This window comes from Anomalospiza imberbis, chromosome 1, assembly GCF_031753505.1.
Source record: "Anomalospiza imberbis isolate Cuckoo-Finch-1a 21T00152 chromosome 1, ASM3175350v1, whole genome shotgun sequence".
NCBI lineage: Eukaryota > Metazoa > Chordata > Aves > Passeriformes > Viduidae > Anomalospiza > Anomalospiza imberbis.
Genome location: NC_089681.1, coordinates 86,499,777 through 86,518,142, shown reverse-complemented (window position 1 = coordinate 86,518,142; position 18,366 = coordinate 86,499,777). Strand labels below are relative to the sequence as shown.

The 18,366-nt window shown below is 41.2% G+C and overlaps 1 protein-coding gene across 5 annotated transcripts in view; it reads right to left on the bottom strand.

Moving 5' to 3' along the window:
- Window positions 1-18,366, bottom strand: part of DSP (desmoplakin) — a 51,808-nt gene that overhangs the window by 17,944 nt on the left and 15,498 nt on the right. For 4 of the 5 annotated variants that reach the window (XM_068198891.1, XM_068198890.1, XM_068198915.1 and 1 more), the window contains exons 2-11: window positions 11,850-11,952; window positions 10,037-10,185; window positions 9,511-9,685; window positions 6,753-6,881; window positions 5,551-5,601; window positions 4,358-4,519; window positions 3,342-3,446; window positions 2,077-2,172; window positions 1,739-1,864; window positions 832-984 (exon numbers count right to left, since the gene is read on the bottom strand). In XM_068198891.1, coding sequence (XP_068054992.1) covers window positions 832-984; window positions 1,739-1,864; window positions 2,077-2,172; window positions 3,342-3,446; window positions 4,358-4,519; window positions 5,551-5,601; window positions 6,753-6,881; window positions 9,511-9,685; window positions 10,037-10,185; window positions 11,850-11,952 — 1,249 coding nt within the window. Of the gene's footprint in view, window positions 1-831; window positions 985-1,738; window positions 1,865-2,076; window positions 2,173-3,341; window positions 3,447-4,357; window positions 4,520-5,550; window positions 5,602-6,752; window positions 6,882-9,510; window positions 9,686-10,036; window positions 10,186-11,849; window positions 11,953-16,942; window positions 16,962-18,366 lie in introns of those variants that run through there. The other variant, XM_068198895.1, reaches the window with a different exon arrangement.

Sequence of the window (18,366 nt, the reverse complement as noted above, 5' to 3'; positions counted from 1 at the left end):
CAAAAAAGCCCAAGAGTAACACTCTGAGCAGTTGCCAGTCTGCTAGATCATCATATCTGGGGCTTGCCCCAACCAAGACTGAATGTGGACACATGGCCTAGTAAGCTATGCAACCATGCATGGCTTTAAGCCAGTGAGCTGAAGGCATGAGGGTATTTAGTGCTGCATCCATATTTGCAGAGGGACTGGGACTGAGTGTGGCAGAGCCAGATTCACCAGCTCCACCTGCCAGAAATCCTGACACCAGGTAGCCACAGGTGTGGCCATGGTGCAGGAAAAAGCACATAAGCAGAAAGCACATTTGAATTTATTGTTAAGGAAAAAAAAAACAGAAATAAACCCAAACAGCCTTAGTACTGAGGACGAAGAAAAAACATCATTCATTTCATAGCCCATCCAGAAAAGAAATGGCAATACCAATGAATAACTGCATATGCTTCACTTTGTTAGATGAACTGCTCACCTAAGGATCCAGAGAGGCACTGGAAAAGTGAGCAATCACCAAAAAAAAGGTGTGGATGCATAGAGGCATCTCTATAACAATTTCAATCTTATTAGCAATAAGACTTTTATGTTCTAATTTGAAATATGAGTATTAATGCTATTTAATAGATTAATAACAGCAAATTTGACTAGATTTATTAACCAATAAGAACCTACTTGTTTATTCATAATGGCAAGAAATGCAGGGCTTCTTCTGTCAAAGAAATTCAAGCTGACCAAAAGCAGATAAAGGGGTTACACCTATCAGCTCAATGGTCTGGTTACTAAATAATTTGCAATGTTCTAATTTACACATTGTTCATTCTCAGGAAAGAAGGGATACAATACCAGATCCTGTTTGTAGTCACACAGGGCCTTGAGGATAATGGGCTTGTTACTTCGATAGTCTGGGTTACGTGGCTTCAGCTGCACAATCTTCCTGGATTTATTCACCAAACTCTGCACTTGCCTCTTGTATTCAAGAATTCTCTCTCGTTCATTCTGCAAAGATTAAATATATGTTACGAATTTATTCTAAAAAGAAAAGGCATCTAGTTCCTGCTGTTTTACTAAGAGAGGGATACATCTGGAGCTTATAGTAGGCAAAACTTACTTTAGCTCCAATGGGATGAGTTTTTGGCCTACAATGTAAAACTGCAGTTTTAAAAAGAGTAGAGAAACATCTAACTAAGTATCTTGGCAGCTCTGGCAAGATGCAAAGTTTGCAAAATTTGCATAGCAGGTTATTCATACAGATCTTCAATGTGGTCAAAGTGGTGTTTAAGAAATGCAGGCATAAATTGAAAGAATCTAACAAAATGAATGCTAACAAAAAAATGGAACAACTACACTTTCAAACCTGACTTCATCAATTGGCTTTTTACACCACTGACCACTTTTCCTCCAATTTGGGACTGCAGTGCTTAACTCATGATAAGAAAACAGCTAAAAAAGCCAACTTCTATCCTTTCAAAGAGACTAGAGTGATAGGGTGACATGATGAATCATTTATCAAATGCATTTATCCTTTGAGGCAAAAATATATTCTACCACCTAAGAATAAAAGTATTCCTTTTTTTTTCATTTGTTAGCATCTTAGAAACTTAGGGATTTGGACTCATTCCACACTTAAAAATATATCATACAGTACTGTATTTAAACACTGCAGTGCACTTGGGTTTACATTGGTATCTAGAGAGGACAGCTGGTTTCCCAGAAAAGCAGAACATAACCTGTCAGGTGAGTATGACACTACCTCCAGCTCTTTGATCTGCTCCAGCAAAGTCTGCAGTGACATGCTCTTATCACAGATGAACTTCTTTCTGATAGAGTCTTGTAAGTTTTTCAGGTAGCACTCCGTGGCTTGGGCCTCTTCAAAGAACTACAGGAAAAAAGTTGTGAATTTGGCTGTGTGTAGCTCTTAAAAATGTCTGCTAAAAATTGATGGACTCCTTTAATGAGAAATCCCAGTTCACCTCTGGCACAATGGTAGCATTTATAACATGGCAACAGTGTGCTATGCACAATAAATATATCTTTGATGGGATTCACACTTTTTTAAAAGTAGTGCGAATTCTCCACATCACTACTCACCTGAAAGTAAGCTGCGTTCTCCTTCAGATGAACATCAATACATTTGGTGATCTGAAGAATCCAGCTCCACTGAGTTTGCAATGTATCCATGTAGGCCTAAGAAAAACAGTAAAAACAGTACAAAATTCAGGCCACCACACTGATCTCTCTCCCACACCTAGACTCAAGCAAATTATCTACGCTCCACACAAATGAAATGAAAAATCTGCTAAAACAAATTCACGAACGGTGTAATTCATGCAAATGGTTTCGCAACTTCTAGGCATCCACCTAACTGAAATGAGTTAAATACCTGCTTGTGAGACACGAAGAGAAATCTGTTCACGACCTGAATTTGTTTGATCAACATAAAGCCCCAGGTGCATTAACAAAAAGGGGTGAAATGGGCAAACAGTAGTGCAAATAAAGTATTCCAGCTGCAAATGGCCATGTTCTCATTCTTTCAGGGAACACCTCCAAACGTGATATTTTATGTGGTTGTTTTTAGATTCAAAATACTCAAGCAGCCAAAATGTATATTCTTTAAAAAACAACACACAACTTTACTGCTGGAGCTTGAAAGAATCTTTCCTTTAAGAGAGAAACTGACTACAGGAGAAATAGGATTTTACACAATATGATAACAGTTAACCAAGTAAACACACTGAAAGGCAGAAAGGATTTTTTTTTTGCCTTTTAGCTTCTTCAGTTGCAGAGCTCTTATGCATTCTTGAAACTGCAACAACTACAGCATTTCCTAATAAAATGTCCAAATTGTTGCAGCCTTTTTAACTAAAAAGTAAGTGTACACCAAGCTGTGAAAGCAAAAGTGTCTTGGCTAAGCTGTAGAAAGGCACTATGAATTTCAGCTGCAGAAAGTATTTGCACCTGGATTAAACATAAACCCTCAACAAAGGGTGTGGCTTTTTTCAAAACATGCCTACCAAGACAGCAGAACAGCAATGACATGCCTTCCTATCATAAATTCTGCTGCACTGTAGTCAGCACAAACAAGATACAGCAGTTTCAACACACTCAGGTAACGCCCGAAGCTTAGATTCCATTTTTACTTTCATCTATCACCATGCAGCTGTTAATGGCCAGGTTTGTAGAGGAAGGTAGTAACATTTGTTAGAGCAGCTCATACAGCTGGGTAAAATGGACATGATTTTGGGCAGGCAAATCCTTCTTGAGCCCAACCACAGCACGTTGTATGTGAGCTTTCACTGAGAACTTTTTCCTTGTAGCAACTAAAGGAGCAAGTGAAATCACACAGTCTAACACACCTCGATTTTGTCTGAAGCAGGATGCTGATTGAGCACCAGCTGGTCACTTTCTTGCTTGAGCTTGTTGAGTTCTTTTTCTTTAAGCTCCAGTTCACTCATACGTTTCTAAATAACCAAAACACAGCATTAAACAAACTCCAAAGGTACACTGCATAGGATTATTTGCTTAAAATTTCCCAGATAGTTGTGATAATGTAAAATTATCCCCTCTAACACTATACAGACTTTCCATTAGGTGTACTGAAGTTAATTATGAAGACAGTAGAATCAAAGAAGGTGCAATCATCTCAATTCTAGTCTCTAGGCTTGCTGTTTCAGAGAGCAAAGCACACAAACTGCTGCCTTTCTTAAGAATGATGGAAGCAAAAATTATTGCATCTTGCAACATCCAGAACAACTGAACTAAAAAACAAAAAAAGGCATGTCCATAATATTATGAACTTCCATTCCTTTTTCAATTTGGTGATCAGCACCAATACTGGTTAAACAATCACACATGCTCCATTTTCCTACACATCCACAGACGACAAGGAGCAGGGCAAACTACATCTGGCCGTGCACGCAATGTGCTGCTAGCAGAACCATCGGAGGAAGAGAGCACAGCTCTACTTCCTGGTGACAGATAATCAGGGCCAAATACAGAGACCTCTGACCCCTGCATAGTCCCAGTGGGAAGAATTAAAACTCCAGAGCCTTAGTTTGGCATGCCAGCACAATGACTGTGTGCACAAGCTGTAGGTGATCACTGGTCTGTAGTGGACTGTACCAAGAAGGCCACATTCCAAGGTCAAAATAAACTATGACAGCTCCCCGAAAGGAAGCAAAATCCTCCAAAAAATGTCCTGTCCTGACTCTAAAGGTTATTACATAGTACTTTATTGAAAATTGTTGATAAAAAGCCCCAGGAACTTCATGAAGAAATACCCTGTGATGAGCCTCTCCCAAGAGAGGTTGCTTCTCCCTGACTATTCCAAGAGAGGGCTGACAGAAAGCACAGGGAGGTTGAGCTATCTTACAGAGAAGGACTCCTGCTTCCTGGCAATATCAGTGTTCCTGTCACTCCAGTCATAGAGGAGTTCCTCTTCCTCACAGTCATTGATCCACATGATCTCTCTGCTGGTGGCCTGGATGAGGTTCTGGAATTGGCGAAGCTGATCCATTCTTTCAAAGGAATATTTCTGCAAGGAAGTACAGAAATGAGAAGCCATAAACATATAAATGCCTGAGCTGGGTGGAGAATGGGAAGCCAAGAGCACAGCATGGCTTTTGCCTTTTTTTTTTTGTTTATTTGTTTTTGTTTGTTTTGTGGGGTGTTTTTTTGGGTTTTTTTTTTTTTTTTTTTAAGTAAAATAGCAATTAAACCCACACATCTGCAAAATCCTGTTGGCAATGGACAGCAGATGTGCCTGGGTTTATTGAACCATGAAACCTGTTAGCAATAGACAGTACACAACGTGTCAGGATTTATAGAATAGGAATCTTATGTCAGCACCTTCTTAAAGTTATTTCTAACACACGTGTAGCAGACATGTAGGAAGGCAAGCAAAAAGGCATGGGGAGAAGAACAAGAAATGTTTGAACCTTTAGCATTCTTTTACTTGCATTTGCTGCTCATAGTACATCCTTCATGTTACAGCAGCATCTTTTGCACAGTTGACACTTCAAGAAAAAATCCTTTGTCTTCACATCATAATACACATCCTGTTGCTTGAAATCAGGTTGCCAGGAATCAGATTCTGATCCCAAGTGTTAAATAAACCATTTGCATAAGATTCTCACTGTGTTTTACATGAAGATCCACAGCAGGGAAGATGCACAGCCCTACACAGAATTTGGTTGGTTGGTTCTAGTCCCACCTTTGAGTAACTTTTTAAGCTTCATATACAGCCTAATTTCATCACTACATTTACTCCCATTAAGGAGGTAGAGTCTACTTTTCACCTGTGTAGTGACCAACTCCGTTCACCAGCTGCAAACTAGAAACTTCCTTGTGAGAATAAGTCAATTATACAGCAGGCAATGCATTAATCTCAAGTCCATGACTCAAAACGAATCTTTCAGAAACTTCAAAGCACTTTCAGTTGACTGCTGAATAGAATTATTTAAATGTGCATCTGTCACTCTGTCAAAACCTGAAGTGTCCCTTGACAATCACATAGGTGTTAATAAAGCAAACAGGGTCTCAGAAATGACCACATCCCTTGCTTACCAGCAGGCCTTCATATTCTTCTTCCAGCTGATGAACTGCAGCCTTCTCCCGCTGGAATAGAGACAGCAAATACTCAGTGAGCCTTTTACAAGTTGCCTATTTGCTGGTATTTCCTTTACAATGTCCATATCATAATAATTGCAGGTGGTAACCTGCAAATGCCTGCAAGAGACATCTGTCAATAGCAGATTTGCTCCACTGGTTGACTCAGGAAGTACAAAACCAAGGTTTGGACAAACCTATTACTCTCAGAGATGCTTGGTATATAACCAAGCCTGCACATAACCTGTAACACCAAAACAACACTTGAAACTGGATTTCTTTCTGCACCAAACTCCTACACCAGCTAGTCCTAGGGCAAGCTTTGGAGATCATGAACTAGTATAAATTACTATGTAAGCAGACAGCTCCAATCTTTATCCCCATTTCTATGGCTGGGAACCTGCCCAGACTTGGAACTGGTATTCCACAGGGCAGACTATCACCTTTCCTATTTGAAAGCAGAAGGGAAAAGGAAGAAAAATCCTTGTCACTCTTCAGCTTGGTTGAGAGACCAGGGCTACAGAACAGACTACCTTTTCTTTAGATTGAACTCTCTCCTGCCAAATAAGAGAAAAGATGAATGGAAATTAAATAAGACTCCTCTCTCCTATATCTAACTGCTGGACTGGTAGGAGAGGAAGTTAACACTGCATTTTCAGTCACTTCCGTATTCCAATCACAAAACTCAGAGGGCAACAAAAGTCTCAGAGATAAAAAAAAAAGAAAAATAATATCACCACGTAAGAAAAGATTTCATCTTAGCCCAGAGTTTGGGCATTTTTCACAGAAAAAAAACTGATGACTCAAGGCTGGATCTGAGCACCCACCTTTATTTTTCACTTTCTTGTTTAATATACTGAGACAGCACGTGAGAATAATCACTCTTAGTCATCTGTCTCACAAATAATATGGCAATATTTATTTGCCAGACTTGGTGCACAACAACAAAAAGCTAAAATAGCTTCTGAATTTTTATTTTAAAATTCTGAAGAAAGAAGTGAAGCACAAAATTATCGAGGAATTAAGTGGTTGCTATCATGACAACATTGCTTTCTTAAGAGAGGTTGAACTTTCCAACATTCCTTTTTTGTAGTGGAACACCAGTAAGCCAATGCTATACACCTAGACCAAGCAATGTGTGAAGGGAGGATAGCAGTTACCAGGTCTGTTTTGACTTTGTCCAGGTGCCAACGATAGTCTCCGATGGCATTGTGAGTTCTCCTGTGCTCACCAATTTGTTGCTCAATGGATGCTGCATCAAACCCCCACTTCACTTGCTCCATTTCAACCTAGGAACAAGAAACAGGATTGGTACTTTCATTTTCAATATTACTGCCTATATTGGAGCATAAAGGAATTGAACTGAAGGAAACAGACTATGCAGCAGAAAGTAAAACTGAAATAAAGATAAGTTCAGGATAGGGGGTTACAGTTTCTTTAAACTGCTATCAATTAAACTGTGTGACAGGCTCCCAAAGCAGAAGAAACAAAATAGGAAAAATATTTCAGTTGTTTAAAGTTACACTAGATGAAGCACACTCAGCAGTGTATTTTCATCTGTTGTCTTTGGACCAAACTGTTATTTTATGTTCTACAGTAAAATTACATTCTTATCACTCTGAAAACAAACCATGACTTTATCAAACAATGCTATTCATGTAATTCATGTGAAAATGCCCAATTAAGTTCTATAGCCCAGTACACCAGATTTCCATTTTAATTTAGCTCATGTAAACTTCAGCAACCTCAGTTAAATGCAGTCACACTAAAAAAACTCCACAGAAGATAAACTGAAATTATTAGAAAATGTGTTGTCTTGTATTTTTGCAACATTTATTGTAGGATGCCAAGAGAAAATGTCAAATGTCTAGAAACAGCCTTGAAAAACAATACACATGCTAATTACTAACCCAAAAACTGACTGCATTCCTTGTTTCATTTTTTTTCAAATATTAAAAGCCACCTAACTTTAAATTCAGCTCCTCAAACTCCAAATTCTCTTTTATGCTGCAAAGACACACTACAACTCTCTCTGAATGCCTGTCTGTGCACATGCCCAGTAAAGAAAAAGGTATCCTAATCTTGGGTTAGAACTGGATTTGGTAATTACCAGCCTGGAGTCAAATCTCTCTGAGTCAACAGATGACAATAAAGCCAGAGCTCAAGTGTAGGGGTTCAAAGGCAGTACTGAAAATGATCCAAGAAATAAAGCCATTTTTCATTCAGTCATTTGAAAGTTAGAGGACTTTGACCCTTCTTGTTATATTTAAACAGTCCAAAGAGACTGTAGCAACAGTGGCAGTCGTGGCTGGCTGCCATATGCAAACAAAGGCTGTCTGGATTTCACTGAAGTTTCCCCAGCTCTGCACTGGAAATTTGACCAACCCTCGCTACCATCTGATTCTCCTACCAGCAAACCATGCAGGCAAAAAACAGAGAAACAGCAAAAACAGCAGCTGCTCAGAACTTCTTCCCACATCTCATCACATTACTAGGGGAAACATTATCCTAGCCTCAATGTGAGCAAGTAATGGGACACAGCAAGGCACGACGGAAAGAAACAGCATTGTGGCAAGTTCAAAATAAATTTTCCCAGTGAGGTAAGTGCTTACTGGCCCCACCTCAGCTTTGCTGAGGGATGAAGGGGAAGAGAGAGAGAGAGAGCCTTTTACTTTCACAGGAGGTTTAGTGTGGGAACACAGCTATAAAGCAGTTGCTTCTGCTCTCTGTGTTTAGCGAGGAGTGTCTGAGCAGGGCGTCACGTGGTGTCTTTGGGAGGTGCAGACTGTTCACCATCTTTCATCGCTGGAAGCGTGCCCGGAGTCTGTCCAACATCACTCCTCAAGCCATGGCAGATCTGACGATCAGCCTCCTCTCCCACAGCATGTGTAGAGCAATAATGTTCTGTTGCTGTCCAGGCACAATGCCTATAACACATTACCACTCAAGGAGTGCATCTCCACTTCTCCTTCCTCCTCTAAAACATGCCACACAGAAAGGCTAGACTGTAACTAGCACTCACTTAAAAATACTGCAACACTACAGAGCTCTGCCCTCCTCATTTGCTTTACACAGGAGTCACTTGGCAAATGCCATATGAAGATATTAATGACAGAATGGCAAATCAACAACCTAATAAAGAGAGATAAAAATAATGCAATTTCAATTTATAAGGAGCCTGTAAAATGTGACTTCAGCTACCTTGTTCCATCCTCCCTACCTGTCTCTCAGAAAGGGCTGTCCAACCACAAACTCACAACTTTGACTTCAACACGCAACTTTCACCTCAGCAGCACAAAAACAATGAGTGTTTTCCATTCCAGGTTACATCAGCAACAGCTGTGAATTAGCAAATTTGTTCTCAGAATGCAACAAACAGTAGCTTCAGCAGTTCTGAGTCCATTTTAGCACTGACTTCTGAAAGCCTAGTCCCATGGCAATCAGCTCTTTCACTCTCTTATCACTCTCTGTGATAAAGACAGACTAGAGGGGGAGAGCAACTGTAAAACACTGGACAATGGTTAAATCTGTGAAGATGGTCCTATCTGTGTAAAAGGTTAAAATAAATATGAATCAAAGGAAATCTGTGCAAGGAAGGAAGGAGGGAAATACTGAGCACATTAATATCTAATACAAATATGGTGTTGTTATGTTAACACTTGTGTTTTATTTAGCTTTCAAATCTAACTCCCACACCTTTTCCTCTGCAAAAGAAGACCCCAATCCATGTTTCGATTTCAGTGAGAATTCACTATATGTACAATATTGGAAGGGTGAAAAAAGGAGCTTGGAATAATATGCGAGCATTCATGCGTACCTTTACTTTTCTACTGGTACCCAAAACATTACTACATATGAGGTGACATTCATAAACAACACCAAGTTTCAGCTTTGTCCCTGGGTTTTGCACAGATTTACCTTCTGCTGCCTCATCCAGCTTAAACATTCGCTTGTGACACGTTTTGTGTACTCATCCCAGCCCGAGCCACTCTGAGAGGAGAAGCAGCCACCACCTTTGGAGCTGGCCCTCCTGGCGCGGGGAACGCTGATGGCTTTGTACAGGGCACGCATTTGCTCCTGGAGCTGAAGCAGCCTGAAAGGAAAGGAGCCATTTTAGTGCCTGTGAGCAAAACACCCAGAAAACACACAAACAATGAAATTTATCTCTCCTACTAGACCACCAACTATTCAAAGCAAAGTGTTGAAAGCAAAGACCATGGAAAAAATATACCAACTAAGATTTCATGGAGACAACTAAGGTGTCAATTTCTATCAGAAATATATTACTGCAAGACCCTTCTCCCTGTTAGTGTGACCAAACAGATTTAGTTCCACCTTACTGATTTCTATTACATCCTGCAACACCAGGGAAGGTGAGCACTTGAGGTACCACAAACTTTTATCACTTACATTCCTCCCCACCCCAATCCTTCCCTGACAATACCTTTTCTGATACATGTCACAGGGCTGGCCCATCTGCCTCATCTCTCTGATCAGTCCATCCAGGATGTCCATTTGGTCATTTGCCTGTGCAAAACATTCTTCCAGATCCCTGTTCCCTCTAAGTGGGACACCATCCCCATATTTCAATTCCTAATGAAAAAAAAAAAAAAAAAAGGAGATTAAATTAAATATTCATCATCTAAGCTTCCTTTGGTTGTCTTAAAAAAGGTGTTGTGAGGACTGGGGTTTTTTTTAGGAAGCATGATAAGTTTCAACTGCCAGGTCTCTGACTGCCAGTTTTAACTGGCAGAAGGCTGATGATCCACAGTCACTGGAAAGTGCTTATTAAAATAAAATATGGAAGAAAATTACTAAAATGTAGTTATCAAACAAAACTTTCCATAAAGAGCAGCACACCTTGATGTTTATTTCAGTGGAGCCAAGGCTTCACATGGTGTGCTAACTTCTTAAGACATTATGCTTTTGTGTTCAGAAGATGAGAAGGAAACACTGTCATAGTAGGAGATGGTAGATATTGCTTGATTTTCCACAAGGTTCCCTGAGGTTCTAAGACTTCCCTTTCCTGCAAAAACATGAGCAGGACCATCTGCCTGGGTCCAGCTCCATGCCCCATCACATTTGCATCCCACCTTATCACCCAAAGTCTAGGCAAATTCTCCATGCACCCTCTCAGTGCAGTTGGACCAGCATGGCCATGGTGTTTCAACCAGGAAGACGCGGCTCTTTGACCTCATTGCACACCGACACAGCCATGCTGAGCAAAACACAATGCAGCTGTGACCTGATTTTCCAAATAAAATATTATGGACCTCATTGCTCTGTCCCTTAGAAAGAAAAGAAAGAAACAAAGCAGGCAATGCATGTTGTGGCACCTAGCTGGAACTAAACATCTCTTTCTTTCAAGTTCACTGGAATAATATTAATCCTCAACAAAAGGCAGTATTTACTCTGGCACTGATTTTTATATAAACATACTCACATGTCCTGTATCTCTGAAAAGGAAATGAACTCCTAACCACAGAGTTCATTTCTCAAACAATTTTCTGTCCATAGAGGGTCCAAAAGTGCGCATTAAATCACATCTATTGCCAGGACTGTGAAAGTGTTTCACATCTCAGTGGCCTCAGCAGCAGGATGTACTCACCACCCTGCACCTCCTCTGACTGCAGCAGGAACAGAGGACACACTATGTTTGCCAGGACTGAATTTAGCATCAGTGAGTAACCCGCCCCCAGGCACTCTGGGTTTGTACCAGAGTAGCATACTGCAGAGATTATGTTGTATGTATTTGAGCTGAAACAGACAGAAAAACTTTAGTCTAGTTTCCTTTACTTCTTTAGGAGTCATCTGGAAAAATAAAATAAAGGTAATGAAGGTATTTCCTAGGGTGGCTCAGGTTCATTATGGCCCTGAAAATGATGACAATATCCTACAGAACACAGTAAGAGAGTGTACGTAGTCATTAGCACACAGGTGTGAACAGTGACAGTAGTCCTGATCTAAAACTGAAAAATAAGATGCAGTAGAATCTGTTTGAGGGTGGGTTTGTTTTTTTTTTTTTAATTCAAGAAGACCCCTTTTATTAACCAGACGCATTTCAATCATTTTAACTGAACACTGTACAGAGGGAAGAAGGAGACCTAAGAAGGAAGTATGTTGTTCCACTCCCAGTTGTCTCACACAAACAGCTGAAAGGAGAGAAAGGAGATGAAGAAGCAGAGCCTGTGAGTCCAGATAACAACACAGAATATGTAGTAATATTCATAATGTTCATAAGAACAAGAAGCACTCACGGGCTGTACTATGAGCTCAGCTCGCGTCAGGCAATCCGAACAGTTTTGTAAAAGCTCCTGGATGGTGTTCTGGCGTCTGGACATGGTACAGGTCCCATTCTGGCTGTTTTGGTGGAGAAGAAGATTATGTAAATAAAGAGCAATTGCACATATTGAAGAATACAAGAAACATAAATTCAAAACAGTTAAGAGAAGTTACACTGAATAATCTACCTCATATAGGTTCACAGAGACACACACACTTCAACTGCACTGTGAAATTTTAATGACAATTCCATGATGGCAGAGCCACTTTACAGTCCTGCAACAGCAGGCATGGACTGACTCTGCCACAGGACAGAGTAGAACATGGAAACTGGCACTCCATAAAGGAGAAAATTTTTCTTCCAGCACAGGCATTTGCAGCTTTGATAGACAAAACTTTGGCAACATTACAGCTAGAATGAATTATTCAAAATCTTTGTTAAAGTCAATACATTAGAGCATAGCCTTTGTGTGATGTAATTGTTCGTGTTATCACACCAGCCATTAAATGTCAGGGCACACAAGGAAAATAGGATCCTCAGCTAGGCAAGCACAGGAGCACACAAGTCCACACAAGTGTAAGAAGGGCCCTTTTATCAGCAGAAATGCACAAAGCCAGTGCAGTGTCTTACAAATGAATTGCAAGATACACAAGCTACTACAAAAATAGATGTAGGGTCTGGAGTCAGAGGACATGCTTTCTTACAAATACATAAAGTGTGAGTTTGGAGTCTCCAAGTAAAACTCCAGAACTACAAACACTAGTGGGGGAAAAAAACAAGTCAGGTAACACAGTATTTGTTGTTGTCTTGCACATAAACTACTGCACCCATACTGCCAAAATGTTGCTTTTCCAGCATTTAGGATTCAGCCATCAAAGTGAGCCACTGTAGTTGAATGGGAGTGAGGTGCCTCAAGTGAGGAACCATTCCTTAGTGATGGGATCAGAACTCTCAAGCAAGTCTAGGTGGCTCCTAAACCCAAACACTTGCCAGTGAAACTAAAACTAACCTAACTATCAGACAGCAAGGGCTGAGGTGTTTCCAAGCCTTGCCTAGTTTTCTAACTCCTGTGCTCACAGGAGGTGAGGAAAGGTGAACCTTTTCCATTACAAATCGCTGAAGAGACAAACATTCCTTACAATGCTAGTGCCAACATGAGTACCAGTGTGAACCTGTCCAACTCAGAGCCAGCAAGCAATCTGGATTCAGTGGAAATCCTTCCACTGACTTGAACAGACTCTGACCATCCTTCACAAAAGGAATTGTGACAATGAAAAAGCAGAACTGTCCTTGGCAAAATCACCAGAGTGGTGAGAAACATTCAATACTTTTAAGAACTCTTCTGCAGCATGTGCTTTTGATGTATCAGCAGCCTTCTCGTCTCCTATCAGCTCATCTGGAATAAATAGAAAAGGTTTGAGCAACTTTTCAGCAGCTTCCCCCATACCAGGGAACAGACCCTCAGAGGTGCAGAGACAAAACTGCAGAGCCACTGGGTGACATAAAACAAGCTGTACACATGCAGCCCCCATGTAGCGTTTGTGGCTACACAAACGCTGCGCCCCACTGTGCTAGGCAACCCTGTGTGTCTTGGAAACGGCTTAAAGAAACAATTATGGAAAATAACAGGTTTGATTTTGTGCCAGGCTTTGTGTCAGCTTCCTTTTCTAAATCATTCCTTCTCCTTAGGCATCACTGCTGTGTTTAGATATAGAAATATCTGACTCCATCTGAAATTTACATTTAATTACACCCGCAATTATTCTCATGAATGAAACATAATAAAGAAGGCAGAGGAACCTTCTGAGCAATTTTCTCTTTTTAGAACATTGGAAGAGTATTTTTTCTTGAATCACTTCTCCCATCATGTTCTGGCAGCTACAAATGCTGGATATCCATTAAAACCAAATAAAGTATAGATGGTGACCAGATTTATACTGTAACCAGTCAGTCTGTCTCCACTGGCTTCAGGGTAACTTCACTGAACTCAAAGACATTACTCCACCATGACCAGAGGTCTAAACAATAGATATTACAGTTAGCATGGTAAGAAATTGTGAAAAAAAGATATTTTCAAATAAATCAAACCATTAAATTAAAATACAAAGAAGAAGAAATACAAACATCTTGTGTTCTTTCTAATGATATTTGAATGCCACATCCGTAATTATTGCTCAAATAATTTTAAAAATTGAAAACCAAAAGATGGCTAAATATAGATGCACAAAACTATTTCAAAAGCAGGAGCAGAGGCCTTGAAATGAGAGGCTTAAGTACACCCTATCTAGGTCTTCAAATAGAGTAATAAGTTACTTGTTTACAGTTCACGAGGACCTTCACAAGAAGAAAGCAGCACATATTTAAGGCTCTCCAATCCAGCAGATAAAGATAAAACCAAAATAATGGCAAAAGCTGGAGCTATACAAACTGAAAACAGAAAAGAGCACACTGTTTTATTAACGCTTTCTTTGTTGTTAAAAATCTAACCAGTTTTGCCAGTGAAAATACAGAGATCAATCCTATGATAACAATAAAAAGGTCATGGCCTGTTAGAGGCACTGGCTTTCAAACCTGTCAGAAGACCAAACAGAGGTACATGGGGTTATTGGGGCACAATCAGAAACAGCAGATGCCAGCATAGGAGCTGATGTTTGATGGCATAGCTCCACCAAGCCAACACAAATCAAGAACTTCAAATCTGAAGGGGATTTAGCTGCACAAACACGACCAAGGGCATAAATCGATCTCTGAACTTAAAAAATAAAGATTCTTGGCGAGATAACACCTCAACACACATATACTGATGTTGATACATTGGATGCCACTAGCACAGGGACACACCTTTAATACTTTTCACTCATGTGATAGGAAGGTACTCCATTAGCAGTTTCAAAGTCTCTCAGTGTCCCTCTTAATGAAGCCAACAGGCTTTAATGGGGATGAGCAGATCAAAGCAGAAACTCCAATTCAGAGGAATAAGACAACCAACCTCGAGGCAGTAGGAAACAGCCAAAGTAAAACCATAGCCAGCACAGAAAATACTGGACCAAAAAAACTGAGGCAAGCCCTGAACATGCTGGACAGGCAAGAACAAAGCTGGATTTTTAAAGTAAAAATATGTAACCTACATGTTACATAAAAATGTATTTATGTCCCTTAGAAAAACGCAGGATATCAGCAATCCTCGGAGAACAGAGATTAAGTGGGCTACATTACATAGTATTTTGTCAGTGTCTCACTTGTTTTTCTGATTTTGTTTACATGAAATGGAACAAGTTTAGAGTAATGTTTGGTCATTTTAACACCTACTGCTGCAATGACAATTTGATTTAACTCTGGCAGCATCTAAACCTCGCACCTATGAATAGGATCCTGTTGTATCCAACACTGTAGGCCCACCATGCAGTGAAAATATGGGCAGATTTTTTGTTTGTTTTACTGCACTCCTGTAAATGCAGCATATGTTATCAACTATTCCAGCAGAAATGGCAAGAACTGGAGGCTGCTCTTCTAGCAGGACTCATAACAAAAGAGTGCAGGGTCTACTACTAAGAAATACATATATTTGCAATAACCTGACTATTTGCTGTGCTGCTTTGGTTTTGTAAACCTTGCAGAATAGTGCTGAGGGAAACAGACTGGACTGCTTCTGACCTCAACTACGTATTTGTCCCTACAACTCATTTTAGACCATGGCACTTATTTGGAAGGCAACGCATGAATTTCAAAAAGGTTCTATTAAGCAGAGTTCTTCATTAAAATAACTTAATGTTAATAGTCACTAACTATTAAAGGAACAAAGGAAAAACAAAAGGGGGTAGCATCTTTGTTTTAAAATTATGAAAATGCTTCAAAACGCAGGTTAATTGCTTTTACTTGGGGTGTTGTAATGTAGGCCTGTTGCTCTCCACTGTCAGGAGAGCCCTAGGAAGGCATAGCATCTCCCTGTCGTCATTCTGTACAGGAGCCACCCTTTTCAGTGCATGTCAAGGCAGAACACATTGCTCCCTTGCTGTACTACCCTCCTGCTCTCCCTGAGAAATGAGAGGACAGCCCAACCCCTGCTGCCACTGGGACTTGGGCAGGATAGCAGCTCGGGCAACAACTCCCTGCTGAAATATACCCCAACTGAGCTAAATCCAGCCATTACTGTTGAATCCCCAGTGTCTGAACTAGGATTTGTGTTTAACTGATGAGCAGTACCCGTGATCCTTACAAGACCACCAGCTCTACTGAAACAAGAAAGAACTACTCCTGCTTTTCCTTTAAAAGGGACTGAGAAACATGCTCACAGCCATATGATGAGTTATGAGCGTAGAAACAGACATGTCAGCAGTGCCCACCTCCAGAGAACACAGCAGGGTTGGGTACTGCTGGCATCAATTTATTCAAGCAGTCAAAAAATTATCCCAAGGGAAGTGTTTTGAATAAACCAAATACCTTCTCTAAACGCTCAGCTTGCACCCTTACAGGCCCACTGTGGGAGCTGATATCACCATTGCAGAACCCAAGGGGCAAGGAAGCCAGCTACCTTCTGCTTTCTCATTTGCCTCCTGCTGCTGCAGGACCTACACACCCCCAGACAAACACCTCCACCGTGGGGGCTGCTCCGGTGTCTGCCTTTGCTACTGCACATCCAGAGGCTGCTGGTTTATCCAGAGTGTGATCAGTGCCCAGAGAAGCAGGGCAAAGGAGACACAGAAACACATTCAGCAATTCTGAGGAGCCTTCCCAAAGCTCCACAACTCCCTAAAGCTTTGGGAGGTTGCACAAAGATGTTGCTCTTGTCCCAAAGATCTGATTTAAAATGAATTAGAATACTCCTTCTTAAATTTTCTAAGCCCTCCACAAAACTTCCAGACTTTTAAAAATTCAAAGCTTTTAATTTTTTTTATTTATCCAAAAAAATGGAGGAAGCTTTAAAAGAAAGTCTTTTAGCAGATCCAGAATATTGAACGATTCCCATAACTCAACAAGAGAAAAAAAAAAGTGCTTCTTTTTCTTCACACTTCCCACCCCCTCCACACAAACTTGTTTGAACAAGCAAAAGATTCATAAAGGGATTACCTGGTATGCCCAGGGTAGGCAAGTCAGAAGAAAAACCTGACCTGGAATCTGCATTCCCAGCACAGAGTCTGCACATACCACCACCCATCCGCCACCACCTGCCAGCTGGGTGTGTGTATGCTGGAAAATGCAATGGCATAAAGGTGGTGAATCACGACATCCATAAGAAAATAACCAGGAGTTGAAATGCTATAGTCCAGCTTTCCCCCTCCCGCCTCAAAGGAGGTGAATACAAACTGTCAAATCATCAAGAGTTCTCCCCAAATGTCTCTGCTCTGACTAGGACCAGTTTTGGCACACCACAGCCTTACCAAACTAGTCCCATCTGCCAAGTATGCACATAGACTAGGGCTTCCATGACGGCTGGAAACCTCAAAAGACCTCTGCATCTGGTACAATCAGGCTCTAAATACCATTAAAAATGCGCAAAAATCTGGTAGCCACTAGTGAATTATTGAATTGTTAGGACCCCCGAGGCTCAGTGCCTTCGCAGCATGCAGGATTTCACAAGGGATCCTGCCACACCTGTTCACAGACAGTCCTCATGCTTTTTCCCACTGGTATGAGTCAGCGGGAGCAACAGAACCGTTCCCAAAGGCCGGACCTGCCCGAAGCAGCAGGCTGCTCACACGCTGCCTCTCCCACCTCCGCCTCTGGGAGCGGCAGGTGCCGAACGCCGGCCCTAGCCCGCACCGTGGAAATACGCCTCTGCTGGAGAGCAGCCGCTCGAAAGGCAGCAAACCCCCTTCTCCTGACAAGAGGCTCTCACACCTGCACGTCCCTACGGAACAGAGACCTGGGAAAGGCTCAGCCTGAGTCTCTTCTCACGGCGTGGCAGCGGCACCATTCCCCTGCCAGGCAGAGCGCGGCGCAGGCTCTGCCGGCAGGGCAGGTATTCCGCAGCAGGTCAGACACATCCCTCCCTCGCCGTCCGAGCAGCTCGAAGGGGAAGTTACCACGCCAGCTCTACCACCACTCAGCCTAGCCAGGACTCTACAGATCCCCGAGAGACTGATGGGAAAGGCAAAAGTGTGGCTTTCAGCCGGTTTACTCCACGTTTACTTTGCTTCTTGGTTCCTCAAAGTAATGTCAGAGTAGGGCAGGTAATTTTCTAACTCCTTTTCTAACTTGAAGCACAGAAGTTACATTAATCCTTAAGTAGAACTGTGTAAAGTAATTTATGTTCGTGTCACTCAGTGAGCGTGAATTCTAGCCTATTTTTTCCCTAATCTCAGCAATGACAAATAAAACTGCACAACTTTGCATTTTTTTTCTCTTCTCTCCTGGTTTATCAGATTTTCTATCTCCATAGCAAAGACATTGATAAATATGTGACTGATGAATTGGCAGTTTAGCAGCGTGTGAGTCACTGTCAAGCTGAGTATCTGTACTCTGGGCCAAGCTCATCCTGAGTTCCCAAGCCA